Source organism: Peromyscus californicus, unplaced genomic scaffold (genome assembly GCF_007827085.1).
Source record: "Peromyscus californicus insignis strain IS unplaced genomic scaffold, ASM782708v3 Scaffold_4__1_contigs__length_199733344, whole genome shotgun sequence".
Taxonomy (NCBI): Eukaryota; Metazoa; Chordata; class Mammalia; order Rodentia; family Cricetidae; genus Peromyscus; species Peromyscus californicus.
This window is the reverse complement of record NW_026294562.1, coordinates 95677455-95694780: the sequence shown is the minus strand read 5'-3', so window position 1 is coordinate 95694780 and position 17326 is coordinate 95677455. Positions and strand designations below refer to the sequence as shown.

Sequence of the window (17326 nt, the reverse complement as noted above, 5' to 3'; positions counted from 1 at the left end):
TTCTCGCCATTTTAAACACAATCAGAAAATTCCAGTATCAAGGATGTAACATCCGATAAGGGCCATCTTCTGTTTCATCCCATAGTAGAAGGCAGAAGGCAAGGGAACTGCCTGAGAGAGAAAAGGAATGAGGGCTGAGCTCATGCTTTTATTAGAAATCCACCCCCAACATAACTGACCCATTTCCATGAAAGTCATCGATCTGTTCATGAAGGCGGAACCCTCACACATTTCATTACCCCTTCTCTGGTTCTCCCTTCCCTTCTCCCTTTATCATTTCATTTTCTCTTTCCTTTGCTTTTCTTCCTTTTTGTAGCTGGAGAGTTTCTCTCCAGCTCCTGCCAAGCCCTGGCCATCCTGCAGCCCACTTATAAAATAAACACACAGACTCTTATATTATTTAAACTGTTTGGCCTAATGGCTCAGGCTTCTAGCTATCTAGTTCTTACATCTTAAATTAACCCATTTCTATAAATCTATACCTTGCCACATTGCTCGTGGCTTACCAGGATCTTGCATGTTGGTACTCATGGCAGCGGCTGGCAGCGGCTCCTGACTCAGCCTTCCTGTTCCCAGAATTCTCTTCTCTGCTTGTCCCACCTATATGTCCTGTCTGGCTACTGGCCAATCAGCATTTTATTTATACAGAGCGATATCCACAGCACCTTTTATTTTCTTTTCCCTCCCCCTCCTTTCTTCCTTAAGGTTCTCTTCCTCTCTGTGTTACTCCCCTCCCCCTTTCCTCTTTTTTCCTTCTCTCTTACCTTTTGTTGGAGACAAGGTCTCACTTTCTCAGGCTCACCTCCAGTTTATATTTCTCTTGCCACAGCCTACTAAGTGTTGAATCCCAGCATGTGACACCACATCTGGCTCCTAATTATCTCTTCAGGACCCCACATTTCAACATTAGTATGTTAGGATTAGTTTTGTATGTTTGTTTATTTTGTAGATAGTAACCCATGTAGCCTAGGTTGGCCTTGAACTCTCAGTGTAGCTGAGGATCCTCCTGCCTCCACTTCTGGAGTGCTGGGATTACAGACATGCACTATCAGAATTAATGCTGGGGATCAAACCTAGGGCTTGGTAGCACTTTACCAGCTGAGCTACATCCCACCCTAGGATGAACTTTGGGGAAACCTTCAAACCATATGAACTCCCTCTGAGTTCTTGGTTTTCTGTTGGGACCTCCCTATGGCTTAGTATATGGTTACTTTGGGGAAAGCCTTCTGTATGTGTTTAATTTAATGAAACATTCTGTAGTGAGGGGGAAACTTTGGTTTCTACATACTTTATCAAACTACTTTCTGTCTGGTTGTGTCTGCTTGGTCTATTATTTCCCAACAGAGATGAGCTTGATTCTTGTTTTTATATATTATGTGATTTGTTTTTCAGAATTATTTGCATAGGATTTATATATCTGAGCTCACAGAGTGAGATAGGCTGTAATTTTCTTTGGTAGTAATCAAGATGACTGAGGTGTACAGTTCTGGGGTGGGTAAGGAGTCACAATTCACCATTTTCTCTAAAACCTGTCTGGGTACTCTGTCCTTATAAAGTAAAGTTTCCTCTTTTCCAGGCTAAACTAATTAGTCTGTTAGTTTAGCTAACTATTCAGTTCTGAAATGTTTGATAGAATTAACTTGTGAAAGCATTTGGCTTACTCTTTTCTCTGTCAAAAAGATTAGAGCAGCAAGACAGTTTCTTTATAGGATTATTGATGATTCTTGGTTTGTTATAGGATTATTGATACTTTTTTTTTTTTTTTTTTTTTGGTTTTTCGAGACAGGGTTTCTCTGTGTAGCTTTGCGCCTTTTCCTGGAACTCACTTGGTAGCCCAGGCTGGCCTCGAACTCACAGAGATCCGCCTGGCTCTGCCTCCCGAGTGCTGGGATTAAAGGCGTGCGCCACCACCGCCCAGCTATTGATACTTTTTATTTCTTTCTTGTGGGTGTTTTTAGAAGTTGGATCAAAGTACCTATTCTGATGTATGGTACACACAATTACACCCTTACACTCAAATATGCATGTGTTTACATATAACATCCATTACTGTATGCAGGTAATATACACTAATAAAAATTGTGTCATTAAACACTATTAACAAAATTCTATACTTCTGTTTTGTCTTGTCCTCAACAAGTATTTGAACATTAAATTAAATAAATAAAATTACTTTATCTATATTAAGTTTGGATTTTACTTCTTAAAATTCTTGGCCTCTGTAGTCATCAGAAACCAACATTGGTTATTAGCTAAAGCAATAAAGGAGATCAAGGAGAGCATACAAATTGGAGAAGAAGTCAAAGTATTGCTATTTGCAGATGATATGATAGTATACATAAGCAACCTCCAAAATTCTACCAAGGAGCTCCTACAGCTGATAAAGACCTTTAGTGAAGTAGCTGGATACCAAAAAAACTAAAAAAAAAAAAAAAAAAAAAAAAATTAGTAGCCCTCCAATATACAAACGATAAATGGGTTGAGAAAGAAATTAGGAAAACAGCACCCTTCACCATAACAACAAATAATATAAAATATAAAATATCTTGGTGTAACTCTAACCAAGCAAGTTAAAGACCTGTATGGCAAGAACTTCAAGTCTTTGATGAAAGAAATTGAGGAAGATATCAGAAGATGGAAAGATCTCCCATGCTTGTGGATTAGTAGGCTTAACATAATAATAATGGCAATCTTACCAATAGCAATCTACATATTCAATGCAAGTTCCATCAAAATTCCAACACAGTTTTTTGCAAACCTTGAAAGGATAATACTGAACTTCATATGGAAAAACAAACAAAAAAACCCAAGATAGCTAAAACAATCCTGTACTGTAGCTGAATTTTCCTGTGTCTCGCCTGGTCCACAGTCAAGACAAATCTCTCTCATTTGCCAGTCCTGCAGCTGCTCGGACCCAAATAAACATACACAGGCTTACATTGTTTTTTAAACTATGGACATGGCAGGTTTCTTGATAGCTAGTTCTTATATCTTAAATTAACCCATTTCTATAAATCTATACTTTGCCACGTGGCTTGTGGCTCACCAGTATCTTTACATCTTGCTTCTCCTGGCAGCTTAGTAGTGTCTCCTCTCTCCATTTTTCCTTCCTCTGTCTCTAGTTAGAATGTCCCGTCTAACCTTATTCTGCCTCACCATTGGCCAAACAGCTTTATTTATCAACCAATCAGAGCAATGCATATTCGCAGCATACAGAATGACATTATCTATCATCTCCCCTTTTCTTTCTGTTCAAAACAGACTATATCTAGTCTGTTTGTATTTGGCAAAATTAAGGAAGATATCCTATCCTACATTTGTGAGTCTAAGGTTTCATATCTACCTTATCTCTTATCATAACCAAGGAAAACCATAATTATAACTATCTAGTCTTCAACTACATCAAAGACCCCAGAACGATATAATCCCCCATCACTGTACAATAAAAGAACCATCCCTGATTTCAAACTGTACTACAGAGCAGTAGTAATAAAAACCACATAGTATTGGCATAAAAATAGACAGACGGATCAATAGAACTGAATCAAGGACCCAGATATAAATCCACATACCTGTGAACACCTGTTCTTTGATAAAGAAGCCATAAATATACAATGGAAAAAAGAAAGCATCTTCAACAAATGGTGCTGGTCTAACTGGATGTCATCATGTTAAAGAATGCAAATAGATACCTGATAGAAGAAGAAGTGGGAAGTACCATTGAAAGCACTGGCACAGGAAACGACTTCTGAACAGGACACCAGTAGCATAGGTCAACAATTAATAAAAGGGACCTCATGAAACTGAAAAACTTCTGTAAGCAAAGGACACAGTAAAAAGTACAAAATGGCAGTCTATAGAATGGGTAAAGATCTTCACCAACCCCACATCTGACAGAGAGCTAATTTCCAAAATATATAAAGAATTCAAGAAACTAGATATCAACAAACCCAAATAACCCAATTGAAAAATTGGGTACATATCAAAACAGAATTCTCAACAGAAGAATCTTTAATGGCTGAGAGACATTTAAGGAATTGTTCAACATCCTTAGCCATCAGGGAAATGCAAATCAAAATGACTCTGAGATTCCATCTTACACCTATCAGAATGGCCAAGATCAAAAGCACAAGTGATAGCTCATGCTTGTAAGGATATGGAGCAAGAGGAACACTCCTCCACTGTTGATGGGAGAGCAAACTTGTATAGTCACTTAGGGAATCAATATGGCAGTTTCTCAAAAAGTTGAGAATTGACCTACCTCAAGACCCAGCTATCCCACTCCTGAGCACATACCCAAAGGATGCTCTACCATACCACAAGGACACTTGCTCAACTATGTTCATATCAGCTTTATTCATACTAACCAGAAACTGGAAACAGCCTATATGTCTGTCAACCAAAGATGGATGAAGAAAATGTAGTTGATTTATACAATGGAGTATTACTCAGCTGTTAAAAACAGTGACATCATGAAATTTGCAGGCAAATGGATAGAACTAGAAAAGATCATCCTGAGTGAGGTAACCCAGACCCAGAAAGATAAACATGGTATGTACTCACTTATAGGTGAATATTAGCCATAAAGTAAAGGATAACCACCCTACAGTCCACAGACTAAAGAAACTAAGTAACAAGGAGGGCTCAAAGGGGGACACATGAATCTTACTATGAAGGGGAAATAGAATGACATTACAGGTGGATGGAAGAGAGGGGTCTGCTTGGGGGATGGGCATGGAAACAGGAGGGATTAGGTGTGGGGAGGATGGGAATGTGTACTAGGAAAGGCAACTGGAGTCAGGGGCATCTCTGCGATGAGCTAGAAACCTAGTGCAATGGAAATTCCTAGGAATCTATGAGGGTGAACCTAGCTAAGATTCCTAGCAGTGAGGGATATAGAGCCTGAATCAGCCATCCTCTGTGACCAGGCAAGACTTCAGTGGAGGGGTTGGGACTCTAACCCAGCCCCAAAACCTCTACCCTACAATTTGTCTACAAGGTATGCTGGTGTAAAGAAGCCACAGAGATTATGGGAGTTGCCAATTAGTGACTAATCCAGCTTGAGAACCACACCATAAGAGGGAGCCTACCCATGACACTGCCTGGAGGACCAGGACTCAGAGGTGGACAGCCCAGAGACCCAGGATTGTGCCAAACACGACTGTCCAAAAAAAAAAAGTCAATGCTGCTATACTCATAAGTGGTTGTCTAGCCCATTGTCAACAGAGAGACTTCACCCAGCAACTGTTGGAAACAGGTTCAGAGACCCACAGCCAAACATTACTTGGACTTGGGGAATCCTGCAGAAGATGGGGAGGAAGGAGTGTAGGAGCTAGAGGGGTCAAGGACACCACAAGAAAACCCATAGAATCAATTAACCTGGGCTCCTAGGGGCTCACAGAGATTGAACCACCAACCAGAGAGCCTGCATGGGACTGTCTTAGGCCCTCTGCACATATGCTACAGTTATGTAGCTTAGTCTACTTGTGGGACTTGTAACAATTGGAGCTGGGGCTGTCTCTGACTCTGTTACTTGTTTTTGGGACCTTTTCTTCCTACCGGGTTGCCTTGTCCAGCCTTAGTAGGAGAGGAGGTGCCTAGCCTTATTGCAACTTGATATGCCATGTCTGGCTGATATACATGGGAGGCCTGCTCTTTTCTGAAGATAATGGAGGAGTAGTGGATGGGTGCAGGGAGGGGAGGTTGCAGGGAGGGGAAACTGTGATCGGGCTGGGAAAAAACAATTAATAAAAAAATGCTTAACAATATTTTTATGTGATTGAAAATTCTATACTTCTGTTTTGTCTTATCCTCAACAATTATTTGAACATTAAATTAAATAAAATTATTATATATTAGATTTGGGTCTTGCTTCTTAAAATAAGAATTCTCAGCTAGCCTCTGTAGTCATCAGAAACTAGCATTGGTTGAGTGACCTTTCTAATGTAATAGTCTCCACTTTGGCTTCATTTTAGAATGCTGAGAACCTTTTCCTTACTCTAGATTACATCTGAGACCAATGAAATTCAGCTCTCTGAAGTGCATCTGGAGTTGGCAAAACTCCCCTATGAATTCTGTAAGCATCCAAAGTTACAACCTTTGTGCTGACTTATATTCCCTATATAGGACTTCGTTATTCAAGATAATGTAATACTGTGTTCCCAGAGAGAGACACTTGGTTTTAGCACTTGAATATAAGTTGAATCACCTTTTTCTGAGAAATAATTCAAGAGGGAATCCTTTCCATATGCACAGACATATCCAGGATTAAGGCACACATTCTCTTATTTGCTGTATGTGTTTTTTTATTTTGATGTGTGGTTGTAATTTTGTTTAGGGAATATTCAGGGAATGTGTGTGTCATGGGGCGTTGAGCCCTCTGGGAGATTGTGCCTTTGGCAGTGTTTAGCACACACTCTGGACCATTGTGTGTGTTGTGTACTGATTCTTTTTGGGGATTTTTAGGAAAGAATGCATGATAGGCACTTGGCCTGCACTTGTGGTATGCAGAGACCTGTAGTTTGCATTTCTCACGGTGTGTGGGTATGCATGGCTTTACAGACATGCCTGGGGCTCTGCACGTTTCTCTGCCATGGGTGAATTTTTTCAGAGGCCCTCAATGAAACAGGTAATATTTATGGTTACTGTCTTTACAGACTTCACTCAGCTTACTGCTCTCACCCATTACAGAAGCCCCAGCTCTCATCCTGGGCCCTTCCTCTGTCTGTTCTTTTTTCTGAGATGTCCTAGAGTCAATTTGAACTTATTTCACCATTCAGTTTTTTTTTCCCCCAGTCCTCAAGGTTTTAATTTTTCTTTCGAGTATAGCTTTGAGTTGGGAGGCTGTTTCAGCTTTTCTGCTTGTTCATTGTGAGTGAAGGGGACTCCTGGTAGTTTGGTCTGTCCACTTGCCAGGAGATCCCCTCAGACTTTGCATGCTTTCCAACAGATCATGTGACCCAGCCACAGATCTCTGAGATTGTTTGAAAATATATCAGTTCTTCACTTGTACAATTACTGAGTGAAATAAAGGTCATCAGGGCACAGGGAGAGAATGTGTCCATATTCACTCACTCCGAAAATGTTTAAAGAAGAGCTGGAGGGCTGAGATGATGACTCAGTGAGTAAATGTGTGATGGGTAAGCATAAAGACTTGAGGTCAGATCTCCAGCACCCATGTAAAAGCCAGGCATAGCGCATGCACCTATAATTGCTGTGCTGGGTAGGGGTGAGGAGGTAGAGGGGCAGGTGGATGCCAGAGCTCACTGGCTGGCCAGTCAAGCTGAAGTGGTGAGCTCAAAAAAAAGCAATAGAGGAACATATCCAGTGTTGATTTCTGGCCCACATATGAGCATACTTGATACATATATACATACACACATGTTCCGCCCCTCCCCACACACAATTGAAATCTCTTGTGCTGGCACTGTGTAATATCCAGTATGGATTTAGAAAGCATGTTTAAACCTGGAGTACCTATGCACAGGCTAAATGCCAAGTTGCAATCTCTCACTCATGAAAGTCATTGCCGACATTTAAAAAATTATTCTTTCTATCTATGTGTATATGTTTAAATATCTATACATAGTAATTATATTTTCTTAAAATTTTTTTTAAATTATCTTTTGTGTATGGGTGTTTTGCCTGCAGGTACATACACATGCATGCTGTGCCCATGGAAGCCAGAAGAGGGCATCAGATCCCCTGGGACTGGAGTTATAGATGGTTGTGAGGGGTCATATGAGTGTTGGGGATTGAACCAGGTCCACTGGGAGAGCAGCCACTGCTTTTAACCACTGAGCCATCTCTTTACCCATTTAATGATATATTTTACAAATGAGTATAAGGCTCCATGTTTCTGGTTCTTTGGACAGTCATTTCTTATATATATATATATGAATTACACTTTTGAATATTTTGGAATTAATGTAAATACTCACCTAGTTGGTGATATTTACCCCCATGTTTCCAGAATTAGCACACTATTGAGATCATTATTGTGTGTTTATCTTTGATGAACATCTGGTTGAATTTCCTTAGGTTAGATTTGTAAAATTGGAATTGCTAGTTAAAAAGTATGAATATTTTTACAGTATCTGTCAAACTGCATATTACAAAGAATTGGGCCAATTTTTATGTCTCTTAGCAGGCTCTGAGTATTCTCAGTGTGTGCTTGTCAACACTGATCATTGCATTTTCAACTTCAATTATTTTATTAGTGAAAAACTGAACTCCCATTTTTAAATGTTCCATGAACTATCCAGAAAATTCTTTATTTCTATATTTTAATTTCTATTTGTGTTTTTGTAGATGTCTCAGAGTTAGCTGTGTAAAACCTTATGCCTGTTTTATGTGTAAAAAGTGAATTGGGACCTTTTTTTCAACTGATTTATACCATGTCTCATATATGAAGGATCTATTAATGTTTTATTATAATTGTTACAAGTAGTGTTTTCAGACTTGTTTTATGTAGCAGAAATTAATTTTATATAATAGGCATGCAGTGTTTTGTTACATTTTGCTTAATTACTCTTGTGTCTATCAAATCTTAATCTAACCCAATTTTCATCTATTCCTTTATACTCTTATACTTTAATATTTATATATAATACTCATCTCTCTAAATTTTATTTTTGTATGTGCTATAAAATACCCAACGGTCACATCATCATGTAAAATTAGTAAAAACCTCTGTATTTTCAGTCTCTTTCAGCCCAGCCCAACTCAACATATACTTCACCTGTATGAAACTCTGCAGTTAGACTGTGTGGCGTGCAGGATGGCTCAGTGGGTAAAAGCACCTGCTGTGCAAGCCCAAGGCCCTGAGCTCAGTCCCTGGACCCACAGTGGAAGGAGAAAACCAGCACCCCAAAATTATCCTGACTGTTGCACTAAATGCTCTCTCTCTCTCTCTCTCTCTCTCTCTCACACACACACACACACACACACACACACACACACACACACACACACTCACACACAATTTAATTTAAAAACAGAAAAAGAGCATGCATTCAGGACCAGAGGAATCATTGCTGAGCAATTGTGTGCAGATTGGAGGGCTTGCTGAGTTTCTAACCATTTTCTTCCCTGAGGTTTGGCTTGTGCAATTCCCAATCAGCTCTAAATTGGGTATGCAGGGGCCAGAAAGTGCTGAGCATACACCAGAGTGTGGATACTTGTGCTGTCCCCTAGCTCCCCAGAGCCTGACTTGTTTGTGGATTGTGACCTACGATTCCTTCTGTCATGTATTTTCAGAAGGCAAACTGGCAATCAAATGCTGTAGTAATTGTTTCCTTCTGTGTGGATTTTTCCTTCCCAAACTGCTTGGCAAGGACTATGGTGGCTTCTCAAAATGTAAAGGGACCAGGAATTAGATGCCAGACCCATAGTGGCCCATCAGCTCCCATTTTCCAGGATAATCCTAACTTTAGGTAGCTTACCCTATTGGCCTTAACAATCCAAATGCCCTAAAAACAAAAACAAAAACAAAAACAAAAACATCCTTTAACCTACGTTTTACAAAGTATTTCTTACAGCTGAAAGCACAGAATTCCTTTGTCAGACTCTGTGAGGTCAGTTTGGACTTTTCTGTAGTTGAATGATAGGGTGTAGAAAGACACAAACAGTCCTATTTTAGACATACTAAATTAAAAGGAACTGACCCCACATCCCAGATCTCTGAGGAAATCCAGGCACTCATTTCTTTCTCTTTATTTATCCACTTGAGTATATGTGCAGTCATTTGCATGAATTGCATTTCAGTGTCTAGTGGGTGCTGGGAACTCAGCTATGCCTGGCGCAGACTCTGTTCTCAGAGTCCATGTAGTCCGTAATGGGGAGATGGGTTGTGGCTGTGCATAGGAACTAATACAGTTTTAATACAACAATCTCCCAATTACGGCACCCAGAAAGATTCTACTTCTCTATAATCCATCACCAGAATGACTGTAGTGATCCTTGTCTGTAACTGTGGTCAACTAACCCAACTCAGATCAGCTCTACCATTTGTTTCTTCATAATTCCATAATTGTGTGATAGTGTTCCAGAGGGGTAGTTCGTCTGGATTTGGAGGACCCAGGATGTCTTCATTCACAAGTCTGTTACCACAGTGAGATGCCTGGCGACAGTTGGGGTTGTCTTTTCTACAGCATAGGTGGCCTTTGTTACAAGGTGATTGGCATTGGAGAGGAAGAGCAGGAGCTGTCAGTCCTCTTAAACCCCAGACCCAGCATTAGCCATGGTGTTCTAGTAATAGTAGTGACCAGGCCAGCCCAGGGAGAGGAATGCCCTTAAGTGAATGGGACGAGTTTGGAGTGGTCATCTGTGCAGTCTAACACTGACTTAAAAGAAAACAAATGTATTTGTAAAAGCTAAAGAGTTGGGTCATACTGATTTTGGTCACTGGTGAGGGCTGGCTGTATTTTATCAGTTCTCTTCATGTGCAAGCTTTGTATGTCAGGCTCAATAGGCTGGATTCACCTCTCATGGGCTTCTCTTCCTACCATTCCAGTTGAGAGTAAAGATGCTGCTGCCGTGTTTCCATGGTGAGGCAGGAATGATCCTCCAGCTCTTCTCCTCCACTTCTCATTGTCTTTGCTCTTGATAAAGTTACTGACTGTGTCATCCATTTTTCTTAACAAGATCTTCTCCTCCTTTTTGTTCCAGGCACTAAAACAGTTGCAGATATTAGTGATGGTACTTGTGAGCCTGGGTTGTCTTCTCCATCCTCCTGCATGAACTCTATACCAGTGCTCCATCTCATTGAGGACCTGAGACTGGCCCTGGAGATGTTGGCCCTTCCTCAGGAGAGAGAAGCCCTCTTGAGCCAAATCCCTGGCCCAACGGCTGCTTACATAAAGGAGTGGTTTGAGGACAGCTTGGTGAGTGTGGGTCCATAGTCTGATAAGGGAATTATGGGACACATAATTATGTAGTAGTGGAATGTATCCAACTGCTTTCCCATAGCATGGGCAGGTCAACGTGTAGGGAATTCATATTACCTGGGAATGGGTAAGATAAGGAGCTAGCTCATTGAGGCCAACTGGGATGTAGCCATTGGAGGGTAGAGGAAGGATGCTGGGAAGCCAGAGAAGGAATGAGAGGGAATGAAGGAGGGTGCACTAGTGCAGCCACCTAAGCTCAATTTGAGGAAAAAGGCTGGGGCACAGTCTTTAAATGCTAGAGTCCTGCAGACCTGTTCAGAATTAGAAAATGTGCAGAGGTAGGAGGTAGGAACACAATATCAAATTGGGAAGGAAAGGTTGATCTTGAAAGTTGAGACATCCTTTTTTTTTTGTTGTTTTTTTCGAGACAGGGTTTCTCTGTGTAGCTTTGAGCCTTTCCTGGAACTCACTTGGTAGTCCAGGCTGGCCTCAAACTCACAGAGATCCGCCTGGCTCTGCCTCCCGAGTGCTGGGATTAAAGGCGTGTGCCACCACCGCCCGGCCAGAAGTTGAGACATCCTTATCCATAAATCATGTCATTTATGACTAAACAGCCTCCATTCCAGATGTCCTAACCTCCTTTCTGTTCTAGAGGGATCTGTCAGTGCATTTCATGCCTTCGTCAACACTGAACAGTTCCTCATTATCTCTATTACATGTGTTATTCAGTATTTTCATTATATAAGCTGTCTCCCTGTATCATGTACCTGAACCAGGGTCGTAGGCATTATAATGGTTTCCCAATGATGCCTTTGTAACAATGGCCAGGATCTGTGAATATGTATGTCTGTGACCTTAAACATGAAGGGGAAGTAGGAACAGTTTCAAATAAACTAACCTGAAAAATAGAGAGCACAGCTTCGGCTGTTCAGGTAGGCCCAGTGTAATTACAAGAGTCCTTATAAACACATCCTGTTCTGTCCTCTAAGTTCTTTTATGAGTCTCCAGGGCCTTATTTTTGCTGGCTCCCTTTCAGCTTCGTCTAGAAGTTTACCATCACAGAGCCGGGAGATTAATTGTCAGTTCTTTCTGAATACAAGTCCTGTCTGTCCATACTTCAGCAGTTTCTTGTCTTTCTTCTTCACTGTACAGTTTACAACGAACATAAGTGTCCCTTGATCATCTTAAATGACTATACTGTCACTTATGTTACAGTCTTTCTGATGCTGTCATTTCGATTATTTTAAGTCTTTCACCATATGTGACTATCCATTTCTGATGTAGAATTTTCTAGCAGTATAATTGCAGAGATCAACTAGGGTCATCATCTAAAATATAAAATGTCCAATTAAATTTGATTTTAGGTAAACAGTGAATAACAGTGATCAAGTATGCCCCGAGCAGTTGGCTAAACCTGGCAGTCATAATCCAAGAATGTTAATATCTTTAAGCCTTTGATATATTTTTCCAAATCTCTTTTCAGAAGAATTTCATTGTCTTTCTTTTCTTTTTTTTTTTTTTTTTGTTTTTTGTTTTTTGTTTTTTCGAGACAGGGTTTCTCTGTGTAGCTTTACGCCTTTCCTGGAACTCGCTTTGGAGACCAGGCTGGCCTCGAACTCACAGAGATCCACCTGCCTCTGCCTCCCGGGTGCTGGGATTAAAGGCGTGTGCCACCACCGCCCGGCCCATTGTCTTTATTTTCATTGGCCAAGTTAGCAGCAAGTCTATTCCATGTTATCCTGACATCAGAAATAATCACCAAGATTAAAAAATGGCTTCAGCAGTTTCATAAGGGAAATTATTTTACTGCTGTTTTTGTACATTTCTTTCTTTAGTGAGAAGGCTAAACTTTTTATTAGCTTATTAGTATTCTCCATAGTTTCTAAGTTTTTAATCTTATACCCGCATGAGAAAATCCATATATATATACATGATCACATATGAATTTTTTTTGTTAATGTAGTTAAATTATCAAAGTGAGGTGTTCACATGGAGGAATTGAAAGGATAAGTCCAAAAACAGTTATAAATTTTCTTCCCACACAACTTTGCTATCGCCTTAACCCCTTGGACAGGGCTATTCTACTCTCTGTTCACCTCCTTGTGCTCATTGTTCTATAGGTGTTTTGGTGTTATCATATTGAAATGACCTATTTTATTTAGACATAGATTTTTTTTTGTTTGTTTTGTTTTTGTTTTTGTTTTTTTTTGAGACAGGGTTTCTCTGTGTAGCTTTGCGCCTTTCCTGGAACTCGCTTTGTAGACCAGGCTGCCCTCGAACTCACAGAGATCCGCCTGGCTCTGCCTCCCGAGTGCTGGGATTAAAGGCGTGTGCCACCACCGCCCGGCTAGACATAGATTTTTTTAAGTGCTGTGATTTTCAAACCATAGGGTTTTAGAAAGTTTTAGTTATTAACTTCATCACTCTTAACTGTTGGGTTCCCTTCTCTTCCTCATAGCCCCACAGAGGCCTGACTTAACCTCACTTCAGTTAGACACCTGTTCCTTCCTCCAGTAGGTTCATGGTTTGACTTCCATGTGACTGTTCACTTAAATTCATCAGTATTTTTAATGAGTGGCATAAAAAAAGTTGATCTAACTTTTAAAATATTTTGGGGGAATACATTAAAAATAATTTGTTCAAAATGCAGTCGATATGTTGCTTGGGGAAGGAAGCATCTTGTGTTTTCAGATTTGCACAGTTTTTAGGGGCTGATTATTTACAATGATTGCAGAATCTGCTCTTTAAGACAGATTTCCCTAAAAGCTATTTATTGCATTCATAAATCTTTTAGAGTAATTATGCCCATCAGCCACATATGAATAGTGTACTTTTCAGGGGTCAGAAGTTCACACAAACATTCCAAGAAACCAGAGCTGCATGTTAAGGGTTTGATTCTGAGCAGAAATGACCTGTCTGCATTTCAGGTCTGGCTGACCTAAAGACAGTTTACACTCTGGCTTTACACACATTCCACACTAGGTCTTCCCTGTACAGCCACAAAATTCAGAGCAGTGAACAGTTCTGAAAGTGCTTTAGATTGGTTCTTTCGGAGAAAAACTTGCCACACAACTTTTGGTCTATTTTTTACAAGCAGCTTGTGAAAAAATGTAGACTTTAGATCAGGCACTAAACTACCTTAAAGTGATTCATTAAAGTTTAAAAAGCTTTGCTTTAATCACTGAGACTCCACTTGATTTTATTTTAAGATTCCTTTTTGTTTAGTCAGGATCTATGTAATCCTTGCTGGTCTGGAACTTATGATATAGACCAGGATGGCCTTGAATTCATAGAAATAAGCCTGCTCTGCCTCCTGAAAGCTGGGACTAAAGGTGTGTGCCATCACACCCAGGTTTTGTTGTTGTTGTTGTTGTTGTTGTTTTGTGTGTGTGTGTGTGTATGCTCTTAGGTGGATTAGGATTGGAGTTGGAATGAGAGAGGTAATTTGAGGGACAAGGTAAGACTGACACATGCCTCCTGCTCAACTCAGGCTGTGTATCATGTGTGTGTTTGTACCATTCTCTTCTGCAGACAGACTGACTCTGTCACACACCTCAGAGTTCCTGTTTTGTTGGAACAATTAGCCTGACATGGTCCATCTCTGTCTGATAACATTACCATCTTTTTTACTTTCTTCAACAAAGCAGTGCTAATAGTAGGGTTTGGACTAGGAAAGTGGAGAGAGGCTGGGCATGCCCTTCTGAAATCACCGGCTCTAGATGACTTCAAAAGCTCTGACTCCTCCCATCTTCCTGTCCCACCGTGTCTCAGGGCTGGATTTTCCTTAGTTGTATCCTCCATCCATGGCTGATGGAGCTCAAGGACCTTGTCTTCACATAGACACAACTATATAGCTCTGTTCAGAGTTGATCAGTTTCTTCTTATTCTTCTGAAGAGTATGTCCATTTTTATTTATTTTTGATTAAGGTTGGAGATGTTTTTCTGAATCCCTCCAGCAGACTTCCCATTAGCACAGTGGCCAGGATGCTGCTGAAGCATCAGAAGAAGCTGAGAAAGAAAAATAGGGTATTAGACCAAGAACAAATTGGGTAACGCTCATCAAGAAATCCAAAAGTTTCAGTTATGGAGCATTTTGGATTTCAGGTGTTTTGAAATCTTATTTCACTTTTCTTGATTAGGGATGCTTGACCAGTAAATTCTGTGTAAATAATAAAAAGAAATCCTTTTTTTTAAAAAAGCAAAATCTAAAACAACTAAAATACTGCCAGTCCTAAGCATTTCAGACAAGAGCAATTAATTTACCCTCCATTGACTTCAGTTAGTCATAAGTAGTCCAAGGTGAGCTGAGGCCTGACTTGGAGGGTTGGCTGCTGTCAGAAAGGAAGAGAGTAGAGGGAAAGAATGGCCTCTAGGCAGACATCCCCAAATGTCTGTGGCAAGTACGCATGCATGCATGCACGCACGCACGCGCGCACACACACGCTTATTCTTTTAGTTAACCAACAAGTCATTTATGTCTCTCCTTTTTATATTTTATTTTTGATACAGGTTCTTATGATAAGTATGTACCACCACACCTAGTTTTAGGTGCTGTTGGTTATTAGACCCAGAACCTGGTTCATACTAGCAAGTTCTTTGCCACCTGAGCTACATCCCCAGTACCCTCCTCCATTAAAACAATCAAACAAAACCTCAAATCCCAAAGAATCTCATTGGCTTGCTAAATAACTTTGGAGCTATATCCTTCAGGCACATAAAAATACTAGGAGCCAGTGAAATAGAAATGTCAAACTTGAAACAATTATATTTATTTGTGAGTGCCTGTGTGCATGTTTATGTGTAAGAGTGCGCATGTGCCATAGCATGCATATGGAGGTCAGGGAACAACCTTGGGCAGTGATTTTCACCTTTTGTCTTGTTTCTAAGACAGGATCTTTCTTGCTTGTCACTGGCTGAATACCCCAGGCTTTCTGACCTATAAGCTAACAAGGGATTCTCTTTTCTCTTCTGCCTCCCCATCTCACCAGAGATGTGCTCTGATTACAGATGCATACCATATCTGGCCTTTACATAGGTTCTGGGAATCTGAACTCAGGTCATCAGGCTTGCACAGAAAGTATTTTTATTCCCCTGAGCCATGTCCCTGATCCAAACGTAAAACTTCAACAGAGCTGTAGATTAGCTACTGTTTTGTCAAATGACGCTTGCTAAGAATCAGTGAACTCTGGCCACAGAGGAAGGGTTGTGTCATGGGAAGTGTAGTCTCCTGCCGCTGTCCTTCAGGGATACTAGCTCTCCAGACACCATAGGGTCCCTAAGATAAAGGGGCTTGCTAGCATGTAGCGTTGTGTGGGGGGGAGTGACTGCTAGTTAGAATAGGACCAATTCACTGGAGCTGGGCCTGCCTTTCCTTTATGGCTTAGATGGAGAGGGCATTCCTGGTCCTGCTGCATCAGAGTGGACAACTCTGAATGTTTGTTTGAATGTAGGGCTTGTTCTCTTCCTGTTGGGTCTCACCAAGGCTGAACCACAGCTGTAGCAACATGGCCAGCAGGAGCCTTGTTGGCCAGACTGCCAGGGTTACCTCCAAGAGTAACAGACCTGCTCAAGATAAATGAATACTGAGCTGTACGTTTCTAGAGCTCTCTGGCCTAGACTCTTGGCCAGAAGTGGGTTGGGAAGTGGGCTCCAGGCCTGGAAGGGCCTGGGTAGAACTCTTCGACCGGGATTTGTCTCTGGGGTCTCAGTGAAACGTGGAGCAAGAGGTTTGGATTTCCTTGGAGTCCATGTCTGAATTCTGGACCTACTTGTGGAAAGCTGATTGACAAGGCTTTTATACAAGGAAGTTCTTGGAGTCTGAGGCATGTTGAAGCTGTCTGTAGAGAGGTTTAAGTGAGATGCTCCCAGCTATCCTCTAGACAACAGAAATGTTACCTTCAAGAGATAGGACTGTAGTCCTTTATGTTTGGTGGACAGTGTGAAGCTGGGCTCAGTGCTCACAGAAGATGTAGCCAGGACCTGCCGCTGGAAATTTGAACAATCTGTCTTATGATGGAAATTGAGCTGATTTCCAGATAGGGTACCTTCCTTTTCTCTATGCTGTGGTGAGGTACAAGTTGATGCCCCTCAGGAGGATGGGGCTATAAGAGCTCCTAAGCCTCACCAGACAGTCCTGAAGCCAAGAAAGGAGATGTTCCTTGGAGACTTGAGGTATACCACAGGCAAGAAAGGCTTGGTATCACTTGGGCTGCTCCTGGGACCTTTTGGCTGTGCCTCAAGAGAGCTTTCATGTGGTCTGCAAGGGGCTTGTCTACTTCATACCTGTTTGGTTGGCTGGGTAAAGTTTTGTTGATGTGGTCAGCTTGGCTATATGTGGAGCCTTCTAAAGAGCTTAGCTATCCAGAGTCAAGCATTCAGCTAGGGGAACAGACCCATTTGCTAATGTAGAGCTGATGTGAGCCCCAGAGCCAGCAGTCTCC

General features: G+C 41.1%; 1 protein-coding gene across 1 annotated transcript in view; it reads left to right on the top strand.

The window, feature by feature from the left end:
* Ppfibp2 (PPFIA binding protein 2) overlaps positions 1–17326 on the top strand; it is a 165516-nt gene that overhangs the window by 56012 nt on the left and 92178 nt on the right. Inside the window, 1 exon segment of the mRNA XM_052762533.1 lies at positions 10669–10883. Coding sequence (XP_052618493.1) covers positions 10669–10883 — 215 coding nt within the window.